The sequence below is a fragment of the Neopelma chrysocephalum genome, unplaced genomic scaffold (assembly GCF_003984885.1).
Source record: "Neopelma chrysocephalum unplaced genomic scaffold, ASM398488v2 Primary Assembly neopelma1_367, whole genome shotgun sequence".
In the NCBI taxonomy this organism is placed as follows: Eukaryota; Metazoa; Chordata; class Aves; order Passeriformes; family Pipridae; genus Neopelma; species Neopelma chrysocephalum.
The window spans coordinates 195,333-210,505 of record NW_020898031.1 but is presented as its reverse complement, the minus strand read 5'-3'; the positions used below and the strand labels follow the sequence as shown (position 1 = coordinate 210,505).

General features: G+C 50.7%; 1 protein-coding gene across 2 annotated transcripts in view; it reads right to left on the bottom strand.

The window, feature by feature from the left end:
- Window positions 1–14,440, bottom strand: part of UNC5D (unc-5 netrin receptor D) — an 89,032-nt gene extending 74,592 nt beyond the window's left edge. The window contains exon 1 of one of the 2 annotated variants that reach the window (XM_027706343.1): window positions 14,118–14,440. In XM_027706343.1, coding sequence (XP_027562144.1) covers window positions 14,118–14,214 — 97 coding nt within the window. In that variant the 5' untranslated portion in view covers window positions 14,215–14,440. The remainder of the gene's footprint in view (window positions 1–14,117) is intronic. The other variant, XM_027706344.1, reaches the window with a different exon arrangement.
- Window positions 14,441–15,173: the final 733 nt, after the last annotated feature.

Genomic DNA, 15,173 nt, shown 5'->3' with positions numbered 1-15,173 from the left:
AGGAAAGGAAAGGAAAGGAAAGGAAAGGAAAGGAAAGGAAAGGAAAGGAAAGGAAAGGAAAGGAAAGGAAAGGAAAGTCCCAACTCCAGAGCACGGGGCAGTTCCTTGTTCCCAGTCGTTCATGATGACAGGTCCCAGCCTGAGCTCTTTCCAAAGGGTTCTAAATCCCACCCCACCCAACAGCTCCGAGCTCTGGAGCTCCTTCACATGAAACCCCCACTGATGCAGCAGCACACGAGGCACTGAAGTGTTTTCCATCAAGCAGAGACTCCACTCCACACTGGTATTTAAGTGACTGCAGGGCCTGTGGCAGCAGTTTCTGACATTTCCAAGTGCCAGAGGCACTCACAGCACAATTACGTGGTTGACAATTATGTCATGGTTAAGCAGCTTGGGGTTGTTTGTTTTTTTTTGCCAGGCTCTAGAGGAGGTTGCAGAGCAGAGGTCATGGTTTATGAAATCCATTGACAGCAATAATCCATCTTTAAAAAAAAACCCCTCGATTCACATGCAATTAAATCACTCTTTAAATGAAAAATAAAATAAAAAAAAAAGGCAGAACGAGGCTCTTTTTAGCAAATGCCTCCCTGATTCCCTGCCCAGGCCAAGGGTGCTCCTCTGCCAGGGAGGATCATCTGTCACACCCTGGCACCTGCCTGGACACAAATTCCAGGAGAAACCTGCCCTGGGTTGGTCAGACCCTCTTTGTGTCCTGGAGCCACCAACTCATTCAGCATCCCAGTTTTTTCCCCCAGGTTATCCCATTCCACAGCTGCTGAGGATTCACTGCCACTCCCAGGCAGGAAACACCTCCACAGGTCCCATCCCAAGAGCAACAGAGGCACCACTGAGTCCTCGAGTGGCAAAAACCACAAGCCAGAGTCCTCCTCCTGCTGCCAGGACAGGAAAATCTCATTTTATAGCTTTCAGAAGAACTCTGGGAACAGGTAGATCAATTGGGAACTTGGTTTGGAACATTCCAAATAAAAAAATTCCCAAAGCTCTCCCCCCCCACATCCCCAAGATTCCTGTCTCTGACAGTCAATCCATCCTGGCTGTAACTGGGAGTGCAGCATTTGTGTGTTCTCACATGTTTATGTGGGAAATGATGGGCACTGCTCACCCAACAGCTATTGGGGTTTGGGGTCTTTTCCCCACAAAAAGCATGAAATTGGATTTGTGGGGCTAATTAAGCATAAGATGACTTCTTTTTAAGTCCCTTGACACTGTCCCATGGCCTTCAGTATGTTATTGTCAGGATCAAGGCACAGCTCAGAAATCCAAAGAAACCCATCCTGCAACCAGCTGGCTGCTCATGGAAGTAACATGGCCTAGAGTTTATTTAATATTATTATCTATTTAATAGCAACACTATTGTACCAGTCATATAAAGCCTAATCAACCACAGAGAATCTACGTCTTGGCAGCACTTTGTAAATCAAGTTTTAATTTTCCCCTGGCAAAAACCTCCTGGGAATAACCAAACCTTGTGTTCCAAACCTCCCCCTGAGCACTTTTCCACAGCCTGATCCGTGTCTGCATCCCAGAGCCCGGGGAAGGCAGGAGAGCAGGGGCTGCAAACCTCTGAGAGCTCAGCAGTTTTGCTGCAAATCAAGCACAAAGAGCCCCCTGCACTGTTTGTCGTGTTAATCCACCAGGTTTAGATAATATTCTGCTAAAACGGTCCCAATAAGTCCCTTTTGTTGCCAGCTGAGCCCGTGACATCAGCAGCTGCAGGCCCAGCACTGCAGGACTAATTGGGCTCTCACCAAATCTGGAATAGAAAAAGCTCATGACATTCTCAGTCAGAACTTCAGCAGGATTTTGAAAAATTAGTAAATAGGCCTGAGGAGTCACATGCTGCAGCTGCAATTTGGGGGAGGCTATTTCTGTCCTTTAATTTTAATGCAATTTACCATATTAAACTAAAACTGGTCCCTCTGAGCTGTGCTGCAACATCCCATCCCCTCAGTCTGGAGCAGAAGGCGCTGGGGCTGAGTGCCAATGTTTTATTATTTTTAAAAAAAAAGCCCTTCTCATTTAGGTTTTGATCCGTTTTACGTTCCTTGACACAGATTAAGTTATTAGAAAATTAGTGAAAATCGTCTGCACGGCAGCAGGTTTTTATTTTCTTTGGGCCTGAAAAATGTCATCACCCACCCACAGCAGAGGAGGGAAAAGGAGGGGAGAGAGAGGGTCTGGTGCTGACAAACACTGCCCTACATTCCCTGCCCAGGGAGAGAAGCTGCTGTCAGACAGGCAGAGCATTTCCAAGGCAGCCCCTTCCCCAGGGACCGTGTTTACAGCAGATAAATCAGGATTTGGGAAGCAACAACTTCGGGTTTGATGGGAGCAGGGAACCAAAGCAGGTCTCTGGTGGGGCTCCAGCGAGGCTGGGGCAATTTTCCCTGCCAGTCACAGGATTTCCTCTGGATCTCACAGGCTCTGGGAGCCAGACCCCCCCAGGAGCAGGTCCCTGGAGCCAGGGAAACTCAGATCCCTTGGCTTTAGTATGGGAAAGGCAAAGAGAAGCAGGGCAAGGACGGGCATCACCCACCTTCAGCGGGGTCTGAGAGAGATTGTCCACCACAAAAAGAAAGAAAAAGCTTTGGCTGATCACTTGGGTTCCTTCTGTCCCCAGCCTCACCTTGTGCCATCCACCAAGGGCTCAGTAAATTGAATTTATCTTGGTTTAATTTCACAGATGCAGAACTGCCTGGTGATTTAAGGCTGTTTAATAAAACTCTGCAATAAACCCATTGTAGCAATCTGTGGTCTGGACAGTTTGGGAACAAAACTCCTCCCATCCTGTCCCTTCCTGGCCCCTGCCAGGCCCACCGAGCCTGCACAGGCAGCTGAGGATGGAACTGGCTCAGAGAAAACCCACCCCAGCTCTGAAGCCCTTGGCCAAGAGATGCAATGATCTCACTGACATTGCAGGGAGTGATGAGCTTCCTTCCCCCCCTCCATCTCTTAAATACTGAGATCCTTCCCCAGAAAAAGCCTGGAATGGGCAGAGCAGAGGTTGGTTGTGCAGTCACAGGAATGTGGATAAAGAATTGAGTTGGTGCCTGAACCACAACAGCCACCCCTGCCCTGCCTTCTTCAGGAACATTTTCTTTCCATCTTCTCTGCAGCTTCTGGCCCACAACACCCCCCTTTGTGCAGGGGGTGAACAGGGGAGTCCAGCCCTCAATCCAGCTGCTTCCCAGGCAGAATTCCTCCCTGAGCACGCCCAGCTGCTCAGACACCTCCAGCACCCAGCCCCTGTGAGATGATAATGCCATTAAACAGTTGTCAAGACAGATTTGAGGGAAGACACCAACTTAAGGTTCCAAAAAAGTGCTTTTCATCCTTTTGTGAAAAACTAGAGAATCCTCAAGACAAAGATGTTCTTTGAAGTTTCTTTTAGAAACGCAGACGCTGAGACAGGATATTCATATTCCTGATAAGCACAAATTTATTAGTTCACAGCCTTAGTAAGGATTGCTCCAAGTTTGGAGGAGGCAGCTCTGGGTGTTTTATCTCCCCTGGCCAAGCTGACACAAAGAACTGGCTGATAGTGACATTCCCAGGTGAAAGGCATCTGTCCAGGTCATCGATTCTTGCCTTCAAGTGCAGAATTAATTCTGGCAAAATATTATTTATGGTCTGCTCTCTGGGGCTAAGATAAGTCAAAAGAGAACAAAAGTCTGTTTACTAAGAAAACCCTATTAATAACAAGCCCTCTCTGTGTCATTTTACACAAAAGGGATTTACAAAATAATCACGTCTGGAGGAAATTTCAGAACGATAACCCCCAGCAAAGCTGCTCCTGGAGTGCCTGCAGCAGAGGTTTGGCAGCACTGAAGAAATTAGAGAAGCTGGAGCAAAATCCAAGCTCTCCTGCAGGATTTTAGGGAGCCAGGGCAGCACTGGGGTGTTGGGGAGCAGGACACACCTGACCCACACTGAGGTTTATTGCACAGCATCAGATGCTCGAGGAGAATGTCATTAATTAGTTTTTTTTTAACCACCAAGAGCATTTTCAATAGTCACAAAGAGAGTTTCTCCTGTTGTCCACAGTCCAGGTTGTCCACTGGAGATTGAAAATAAACAGAGAGTTCTCTGCAGGATCAGGCAAAGGGTGCTCTGGGTGCCACAGAAAACCAGGAACAGCAGCCTGTGCCTAAAGAACAGACCCCAAAGTGTTCCAACCTGCTGCTGGGTCATGCCTTGGTCACACACAGCCCAGGGTGGGATCCCATCCCTCTTTTCAACGTCCACTGGATTCCTCCAGCACTTAACTGGGAGGCAGGGAAGCTCCTGGGTGAGAGCCAGGCTGCCTGCCCTGGGGCTGGGCTTTGGGAAGTGGAACAAGGTCATTTGTAAGAGATGGAGATGAATGGGAAGGGGAAGGAGGAGGAGAGGTGGGTGAGCAATGAGCAACCCTGGGGTTATTAACGGGGAGGAGATGGGAGAAGGGAGGTGGTGCCACTCCAAACCCACCCACACACCAACCCTGGCACTGCTGCTGCCCTGGGGGATTCCAGCCTGCAGGAAACACAACATTGCCCTGGGGGATTCCAGCCTGCAGGAAATCAGGCCCGTGTTCCTCTGTCCTGTGTTCCAAGCTCAGCTCTGCAGGCTCACAGTGCTGTTTTCCCCCCTCCAGAACAGCCAAGCTCCCGGGGCAGCGTTTCCTTCACCAGAAATAAGCGACTGCTGCTTTTCCCTGACGCCTGCTTTCCATTTTCCCACCAGGGTCTGGCTCCTGAGCCTCCCCCCCGTGTCATGCACAAAGCCACAGAGGCTTCAGGAGGTCTCCTTCTGTAAAATAAATGCAAACCAAAAAAAAAAAAAACCAAAACAAAACCCAGCAGTACAAGCAAATCCTTGTTGAAATCACTCCCTGCATGTCTGGTTTCTGCTGTGCTCGAGTGAAAGCCAAGGCAAGGAGTTCAGAGTCATCTGCAAGAGTAATGGTGCAGGAGACAACCCGAGTGAGGGAGCAGCCCCAGCACTCACAGCTTCAGTGTTCATTAATTCAGCAGCTTCCCGGCTTATTCCAGTGTGGGAGAAGATGAATTTGTTTATAAACATAAGGATCTGCTGCTCTGTATTCTGGGAAGATTTAGGACTGACCTGAGGAGCCCCCAGTCTGCCCAAACTGCTGCAGCCTCAGAGTCACCCTCTGTGTCCTACAGGACTGAGGAACGAGGGGGAACAGCACAAGAGCACAAAAAATTCCTTTCACTTCCATGAAGTTCAGTGAAGACAAAGCAGGAAGGGGGATGGAGAGCTCTGGAGAACCCACTGCAGGAACTCTGAAGTCTTTGTCCTTGGCTGAGCCCATCACCCAGCAGAGCCACGTCAGCCCAGAGCTGGATGTGTTGGGTTTTAGGCTACAAGGGGTAAATCTGTTAAACCCAAGCTCAGCAGGATCCCAGGTGAGCTCTGCTTTAGTTACAAGCCTAAAGCAGATTGTGTGTCTGTCACGAGCATCCCAGCCATCACTGCAGGCCTGGGGAGCAGACATGGGATTAGGGACAGCAAATCCTGCTCACAAACTCAGAGTTTCTCACTGTCTCAGGCACAGGATTTAACCCTCGTGCTGCCCACAAGTAGCTGAGGGACAGGAACACAAGTGGGCTGAGTTGTGGATTCACTGACTCCTCTGACACAGAGGGAAAGGGGTCTGAGATGGTCCAAAAATGAAATGTGGTGGATTTCTGAAGACACCACACACCCCCAGTGTCCTAATCCAAAAAATCCCCAACCCTAAGGATGTGCAAGGCCATGAGGAGCACTGCCAGGGCCACCCAGCCTGCTGAGCTAAAACATCAAAGATCCTTGACAGGGTAGAAGGATTCTCCCACCAGTCACCTTGTCACAGTGATTAAAACAACTCCCTCGTGTTGCTGCCGAGGATCTGCAGTGCCAGCTCAGCAGGAGAGGCTCCTCCAGCAGGAATGGCCACCAGAGACTTTGCTGATCTCCAGCAGAAACCGTTTAATGACGGCCCAGAGGTCAAAAATCTGTTTTCATGAACACGGGACGTCACCCGGGCTCTGTGCAGTGCCAGGGCTGGAACAGCCTCAATCTCCATCAGCCCCTGGCAGTGACAGATCCCTGCTCCTGAAGAGCCACTCCAGAGCCAGCAGAATTCCACCAGAATAAATAAGATTGAGTCTTTGCTCCACCATTTGCTCCACATTGGTGAGCGAGTTCTGCCAGATCAAAGCAAAACAAACCCCCTTGTTTTCAAAATGCACCAAAAACTCTCAAGATGCATCATCTGTGGGCAGCCCCAAATACCTGCACAAAACCAGCAGTAAATACCTGCACAAAAAGGGCTGCAAAGGTCATTGCAATCTGCTTAAAATCCAGCTCAGTGCCTGTATCTTTAACTCCTTCCCAAAGCAAACACACCTGACCCACACTGGGCTTTATTGCACAACATCAGATGCTCGAGGAGAATGTCATTAATTAGTTTTATTTAACCACCAAGAGCATTTTCAATGGCCACAAAGAGGGTTTCTCCTGTTGTCCACTGGAGATTCAAAATAAACAGAAGTGCAAGAACAGCTCAGGCTTGAAACAAAGTTCTGTGCTTGTTCTGAGGAAGGGAGGTTATTTTATGGTTATTTTATTTAATATAGATTTTATTTCCACACCCTCACTCACCCTTTAACTGGTGCCTCTTTTGAAACTCTGGATCCAACTTAATCCCGGAGGCAAAAGGGAAGAGAAAACCTGCAGCCCAAACTACAGAGAAAAAAATCACTGGGAGAGGAACAAAAAACGCGGCTACAAATCATGAACCAACATTTCCACCTGGAGGCTTTTACGTGTCAGCTGCATTTCGTTGGAAATGTGGGAAAGTTGGAGCTCAGAGGTGCTGCTGGGAACTCCAGGAAGCAACACTCCCTGGTGCTGAACATGACACATTGCAGTGGTTAACACGGGGGTTCACAAAGCTGGGTTAAATAAGAGAAATGTTGATAGTTTGTGTCGGGGTTTGAAAGATCCCACCGTGTTTTCAACAAAATAAAAAAAAAGGGAAATCACACTGGCTGGCCCAAACTGAAGTTTTCTTTTCAAGAGTGCACTTGAGCATGACTGAGTGAAAATAATGATATGAAAAGGGCAGATCTCATTATTGCAAACAAACGACAATCAAAGCTGATTCCTGCACGTCTCCTTTGGGGCTGAGTCCAAAAAATCACTGCTTTGCTTCTGCATCACAGGGCACAGAGACCCCTGGGGCTGCCAACTGTGCCCTGTGCACCAGCCAGTGCTCGGGATGGACACAGGACACGTCACTCTGGGGCTGACACGGCTTCAAAACCCCCCCAGGAACAACAGCAAGCAGCAGGAACACACAGCCCCCGACTTCCAGCTGCACCAGGCACTGAAAAAAACAAACCTCACTCCCCAAAATAACACAAATAACTCCGGGATTAGTGAAGCTCCTTCCTGCTTCAGCATGAAAAACAGCTTGGGCCCCTGGAAAGCATTTTATACCTCCAATAAAGAGCATTAAGTACAGATTTCCTCAAGGGTTTAAAACCAAACGACCCAAATCCCTTTACTGGGGGAGAACTTCTAGTTGTGGAACCTCAAGAGCTCTGTGAGGGCAATATTACAGTTATTTAAGTCAAAACTACAGCCCAGGCTCTGCCTAAAATCGGGAAGTTTCTCCACCTACTACGGACTCTTCTCCCTACTCCACAGAGGGAGGAAGGAGAGGTGGAAAGAGGATTTGTTAGGGGAGGGAGGGGGGGGGAAAGAGACAAATGTTCCTTCCTTAAGGCATCAAATAAAGTTATACTTAAGAAACTTAAGACATCCAAGACCAGATAACTCAGAATGACCCCAAACTTTGGTGCTTATACTGCAGCACTCCCATGGGAATCCTGCTCCTCCTGATCCCCCTCGGAGGGTAATCCTGGTTCTGTTCCTGCTCTTCCAACCCCTCCCTGACTCCTCAGAAAAAACCCTCAGGAAGAATTAAAGATGCAGGAATGAGAGTTTGGAGGGGCTGAAGTGAAGTTATGGAGCTCCTCATGAACCAGGCACCACATCTCTGCCTCTGAGCTTCAATCAAAGCAGAGCAGGAATATTTAAATTGGAGTCTCAGTGAGACCCTCAGCAATCCTCACAGAAAACAGGCGAGTCAAGTGGCAGGGTTATCTCTGGGAAAAATCTATTATCTGTAATGGAATGATAATCCTTTCAGATTCATTGATGCTGACAGATTAAATGCTCCAAATTCACCTTTTATTTTCTGAGCTCATTTGACGCAAATAAGTCCTACATTTTTAATATTCCAGGGGGAGTTCTGCTGTTCCTGTGGCAAACTGGGTAATTAATGGAATGCCCTGGGAATTCACAACTATAAACTCCGGTGCCAGGTGACAACTGGGAAGAACCCACTTGCTGCCAACTTTTAACCTGGAAACTGAATTCCTTTTACTGAATTTGCTCCCTGTTGAGGAAAAGCCAAGAAAGAATGTGTGAATAAATGTGTTTATTATGAATTATATACACACCAGGTCTACTAGAATAAGTTATTCCTACCCTGATATGGGTCCCAAAACCCCAACCAGAATCTGAAGGGCAGCAGAGGGCACAAAATTAGGACCCCTCCAGCATCCCACCTCATATTTCTTCATCTTAAGACACACCAGGTCACTCAGTGTTGGCTCTGCATATTTTCCCCGTGGATTCTATCAGGTTTCTGTAGTTTCTAAAGGTGAATAAGAGGGTTTGCACTGCTGTATTTATCCCTGGAATACTTGTCAGCTGCTTTCACACAAGGGAAGTTGCTGCTCGTTGCCTGAGGAGGCTCAAAGGCTCCAGAATTCACAATTACCCAGGAAATTTTAATGATTTTTTTAAGAAATCTGTATTTTTTTTTAAATCACTTCACTCTCTGATGGGAATAATGGGCAGAACTGTACCAGGACATCCCAGTACATCCATTGTCACCCTCAGAGCACAGCTCTGACAGGCAGAGGGCTGTTCACTGCCTCCCAAAAATCCCCTTTTTATCCCAAAAAGCCCCTGTCCTTCACAGCCAAGTTAAAGGGCACAAAAGGTCCCGGCTGGAAAGTGGCATTTTTGGTGTCAGCAGCACCAAACACCTCCCAGTATATCACCAGTAGCAGCAAATTCCACCAGAATGGGAAGCTGGAATGAACATTCCAGAGGGAAACGGCTTCCCAGGGATTTTTAGGGGTTTGAAACCTGGCCTGGAATGTGGAGCATCCATCCCCATCACAGTCCCAGGCACATCTGGGGAGCTGCAAACCAGACATGGATTTATATCAGAGCCTGAATTTAATTAATGGGACCTATTTGTTTCTCTGTTATTGTCAGGAACGTTGGAAGTTCAGGAGGGATTTTGGGAATGACTATTTTGGGAATGACTGTCCCCAGTTCAGAGGAGATCTCCACGTTTGCCCTGTTCATGTTCACTCTCTGCCAGGGCTTGGGCAATGCACTTCCACAGGAGAGGAGTTTTAGAGCCACAAAAGCACTTCCTGCTGGAAAAAATCCCATTTATCCACCAGAAAACGAGCCCTGTAACACTCCTGGAACCACTGCCAGTGACCCACCCGCCGTGGGGCTGAAGTTCCCCTCATTTTCCCTCACAGAGCTGGTGCTGGAGTTGTGTTGGGATGCACATGGAACCTCACACGTCCTCGTCTGAGAAACCACATTAATTTTGCCATTGTTCTACAGAATTGCACAAACAATGCCCTGTATAAGCAAATTAATTAGCTGCTGCCTATTCATCCTCCTCAGTAATCCAAGAGCCAGCTAATTGCTGAATAAATTCAAAACCATGCTGAGCTTCCCAAAGGAAGTGTTTTTAACCCAAGTGGAGCTGAGTGAACTCAGGGCTTTGCTGGGGTCTGGAGCTTTTTTAAATGCAAAAAAAGAAAACAGGCAAAAAAAAAAACAAACAGCCAAAGAAACACCTACAGCAGCAGCCAGCAAAAAATTCATCAGGGAAGATTACGCTGAAGTGGAATTGCCCTCTGACATTCCCTGCATGGAAATTCCTGTGAAGTGTTTGGCACTAAACACCACCAGGCAAGTCACTGGACTCCTCCAAGAGCCTGCAATAACAGCTCTTCATTAAGAATGTTTCTGAGTGGTGTTAAAAAGGCCACAGAAGGGTGGGTGGGGAGGGGAAGATGATGAAAATCACATTAATCACTGTTTGCAGGTAAATTCCAAGGGTCGGGTTGCTCGGGAAGCTCTAAAATGTGGTTTATTGACCCCAGCGAGAGATGCTGGAACACAAACCCCCTTCATACTCACTCTGATCTAAGGCCACGTGACACAACAGAGATTATTAAAAAGTATAAATAGAAAATGAAACGATTTCTCTGTTTCATACAAATGAACCTGACCATCTGCTCCAGAGCAGCAGCAGCAGCATCCAAAACCAGCCGAAAGAGCAGCCTCTGGTGTCAACACCCTGCTCCTTCCTCAGCCTCCACCTCTGAGCAGAGAGCAGGGCTGAAACCACAGCACAGGCACATCCAGGGATTCTGCTCCACGAGTAGTTTTTCCATCTGAGCAGAACAGATCATGTTTTTGGCGTTTGCCTCCTGGAATTCTCCGTGAAAAACCCCCTCAGCTCCCACCCTGGCCTGGTGAAAACCCACCCTGAGACGGGGCTCTTGCTGAGTGAAGATGTATTCCAAAATTCCTGCACCCAGCTGTGCAATCCTGCCCTTTGGAGTGCCCAAATTTCCTTGTGGTTTTGAGAATTACAGTTCCAAAACCTGAGTTTTCTGCCTATGGAAACAAAACCCGTCCTGCACCACGCACAGACAGAGCCTGGGTCACGGGGGAGAGCTGAGGAATAGACTCTGTTTACTAAATTAACCCACCAGCAGAGGAAGTTTATTTTCCGAGAAGTTACAAAGTCAAATAATATAAATATTGACAGAGAAACCCGCAGGAGACGCTGCAGGGGAGTGGGAGGTTGGCTCAAAGCAGAGCAGTGCCTTGTCATTTTAATAAATGCTTTGTCCTAACGAGATAAAAACACACCATTATCTGGATGGAGTGATTTGAGCAAAGAGATTCCTGCAGCACCCCCGTCCTGCCTTAATTTCTGTTTGCTCCTGTCTCGAGCCCACCCAGCTGAGGCATCAATAACACCCCTACTTGGAGAGCAAATAAATCGATGTACTGACACCTGGGTGTGCAGCTGGGGCTGCCACATCTGCACTGATTCCCTCAGTGAACTGTTGAGTGTCCTCAGAACCAACCAAAAGCAAACAGCTCCACTGGCAGCAGAGACAGAGAGCCCAGGAGAGCAGCAGGAATAACACCCATCCTTTGGGATGGAGGGCTGGGGACACCCAGACCCCTCCCCGCTGTTCCTGGGGTGGGAACCCGGAGCAGAGCTGGCACAGCAAACCCACAACATCCCCCAGAGCATCGGGGGTGGCTCCTCCACAGCTCTGGGCTGGTGACAGTCAGGCTCTTGGCAGGGCTGGACAGAATCCTCGGGCACACAGTGAAATCCCAGCCCACTCATGGGGAAATAAAGAAGAGCTCGTCTAATCTGCACAAGGACATCATTAAACGCAAGATAAAAGGTACAATCAGGACACGACTTGCACACCAGTCCTGTCTTACTTCTACATCAACAGAAGTTGCTATTTTTACCCAAAACAAGCTTTATTTCTCCAGAGCCTGGTTTGTCGAGTCGGTTCCTGGATGCAGAATATCACTGTAAACATGCAGCTCTCTGAACAGCATGTGATCAGTGCTTCTCTCATGTTAAAAAGCAATTAAAAAAAACCCAAAACAACAAACCCAAACCAACAGCAGATTTCAGGCTAAAAGGAGATCTTTGCTCCAGCAGCTCCCGAGTCCATTAGGTGGCTTCACAGAGCATTTTATCATCATGAAACCCGAGCTGACCAAGCCATCCAGTGAGAGCCACACCGTGGGAAGAGGCAAATCCCTAAAACAAGGCTGGTTTGGAACAAAATGCTCTCAGAGCTCTGAGCACCCTGGAACACGGAGCTTTAGGCTCTAGTGTCACTGCACAGGAGAACATTAATGCTCGTGTTCAGAGACATCTTTATTCAGATGTGTGCAACCCCAAATTAGTTTCGAGGCATCAATGAGATAATAAATATTAGCGAGGCTCTTCTCAAATTACCACTGTGTCTGGGCAATTTTTCCTGGAAAACAAAAGCCCACAGCTCCCCATGTATATTCATTCCAACAGATTTCAAGTGCTGAGCGAAGGGTATCTACAGTTATTTCATTTTTCTTTAATCCCCGTTCAGAACGGGAGCCTGGAACACAATCTGTCTCAGAGGCAGCTTTTAGACAACTTCATAAACCAAAATCTCACAGCTCAAGGGTTGGAACTGAGGTTTAACTGCTTCAGCCAGAGCTACGAGTAAACACATGGCAGCGGCACCACTGACAGCCCATGGACACCAAACTGCTGGGAAAATAAAAAATATCACTGTTCTCCCAAAAGCAGAGTCTGCCCCAGTGCAGAACCTGAAACGTCCTGCGTGGCAGGTTTTAAGTAAACAGCTGAAATTTGTTATTTAACAGTAGCAGAACATTATCCTGCTCCATGGGGTAGAATTTCAGACGCCAGTCGGGCCCGATCCTCAGCACACTTCCCCCCCAGAGCAGGAGCTGCCCCAGCTCTCCCAGGTATGGAACACAAAAGGCCCCCAGCTCCTCACAGCGCTGATCTGAGCACACACACACACACCCTTGTGCAGGTGCTTCCTGATCAAAGCATTAGGGAAAAAAAATAAGAAATATTTCTCATTTTATTCTCATTATTTATCACTGCCCTGTAAACTGGTGGGGTATTTTTTTCCCTGTTTGGTTGTTTTTTCTCCCCCAAAAGGTCACATTTTGTCCATCACACAAAAACCTCTCCGATTTCCCCCTGCTGGACCAGTCACCGGGTTCAACGGGAGATCGTGGCGAGCGAGGTGGCCACTGAGCTTCCAGGACCTGTGGCGAGGCGTCACAAGCCACTGGCTACCTGTGGCTGATTCCCCACGCAGAGACCGGAGCCAGTAAAGTCCATACGAAGGAAAATGGAAGCACAGACACGACAGGCACGGAGAGAGAGCTCCGAGGAGGGGCTGGTGCGGGAACGGCGAGAGGCAGCTTTTAGGATCCGCAAAGTCTGATTACTCCATTGTGCCAGAATAAGCCATTTGTAACGAACGCACCATTGCGGGCACTGCCTCGCCAACAGCAGGTACCTGCCTCCTAAAAGGATGCCAGCGCCCTGCTCGCCCCCCCGGCACTTCCAATGCCCGGGGAAGCGCAGCTCCAGCCGCCGAGGAGTGCGGGATGCGGGACCGCGAGGGGCCGTCGGCATCCTTTGGCTCCGTGCCCTGGAGGGATCGTTGCACTCGAGCGATCCGGCAGCAAAAAGTTACATAAAATAAAGAGAGCGGGACTCCGAGCGCCGCGAGCACCCGCCTCGCAGGGACGCGAAAAAACAGACCCTTGGCGTGTGCGCATCCAGCCGAGATACCTGCGCTGCTTCGCAGGTGATGGAGAGGAGAGATCTCCTGCCGGGAGGGGTCACCGGACCTCCCAGACCCCATCCCGGCACAGCCCGACCCGTCTCCGGGACCCTCGCGAACGCCTCGCACCGTCCCCGTCCCAGAGACCCGCAGGATGCCCGAGGATGCGGGGGGAGCTCCGCACACAGCGCGGGGCTCTGCCCGACCGCCCGCCCGCAGCCCGCGGTGGCTGTTCCGCGCTCCGAGCACCGCAACCATCGATAGACAGCACGGACAGACAGCACCGACAGACAGACAGACAGCCCCGCCGGGGCCACCGCAGCGCTGCCCGCCCCGCACCCGCCGCGCATCGCTGTCACCTCCCGCCCTGTCCCCGCCGCGGAGCGCGTTTCTCTCAAAGGGGGTGCGGGTGTTTCTCTCGGAGGGGGTGCGAGGGGCTCTCTCGGAGGGGTCCCCGCCGTCCTCCCCCATCCCGGAGCCGCGGTCCTGCCCCGCTCCCCCCGCACCGGAGAGCAACCGGTGGCACCCCCCGCCCCAAACTTGCCGGTGCCTCGGGGAGGGCACGGGGAGCCCCCCGCTCACCTCGCAGCGCGGTGCTCCAGCCGCAGAGCCCCAGCAGCAGCAGCAGCAGCAAGAGCAGCAGCGGCCGCGGGTCCAGGCGCGGGGCTCCTCCGCCCATGCTGTGCCCGCAGCGCCGGGGGATGGAGGAGCCGGGATGCGGATCCGCCGAGGGTCGAGCTCAAGATCTCAGAGAATCCGCCGCGGCTTCGCTGGGGCGGTGGGTTTACCTCCCTTCAACCCTCCACCGTCCCGCCCTTTGTCGCCGCTCGGGTGCGGGGGATGCTGCGGGTGCGGGGGATGCTACGGGTGCGCTCGCTCCTCTCCCCGCTCCGGCCGCCGCCGACTCCGGGCCCGCGGCGCGTTCCCGCATCACTAATGAGCTGCCCCTCCCCCCGCAGCCAATTAGGGGGCGCGCGGGGCGGGTCCTGCCGGCGGCGGCGCGCACAGGTGGGGCGAGACCCCCCCCCCCTTCCGAACAGGTGAGCCGGGGGGTCGCATAAAGGCGGCATCAAAAACCCACCGGAGGAGCTGGAGACTCCCCTGTACTGAGATCCCAGAGACCCCCGAGACCCCCGGGCATCCCCTGCACTGAGACCCTCCTGTACTGAGCCCCCAGAGACTCCCGAACTCCCCTGCACTGAGCCCCCCGAGCATCCCCTGCATTGAGAACCCTGGGACCCCCTGCAATGAGTGCACTGAGCCCCTCGAGCATCCCCTGCACTGAGAGCCTTGAGCCCCCCAAACCCCTCTCCACTGAGCTCCTGAGCATTCCCTGCACTAAGAACCCTGAGCCCCCCAAGCATCCCCTGCACTGAGCCCCCCCAAAAATCCCCCTGCACCAACCCCCCGGTGGGTGCAGAACCCACCCGGGGAGAGCCACTGGAATGAGCCCAAACTTTCCCCTCCATTCCCAGTGATCCCCCAGTAAACCCTCTGATCCCCCCCAAATGTGTGTGTGGGGACCACAACCTTCCCCTCCCACCCTCCCTGTGCTCCTCCAGCCTCCCCAGGTCGTTCTGCCCTCTCTTACCCTCTTAAATCCACACATTTGGTCACAAAACCTCAAAAACTCTGAAC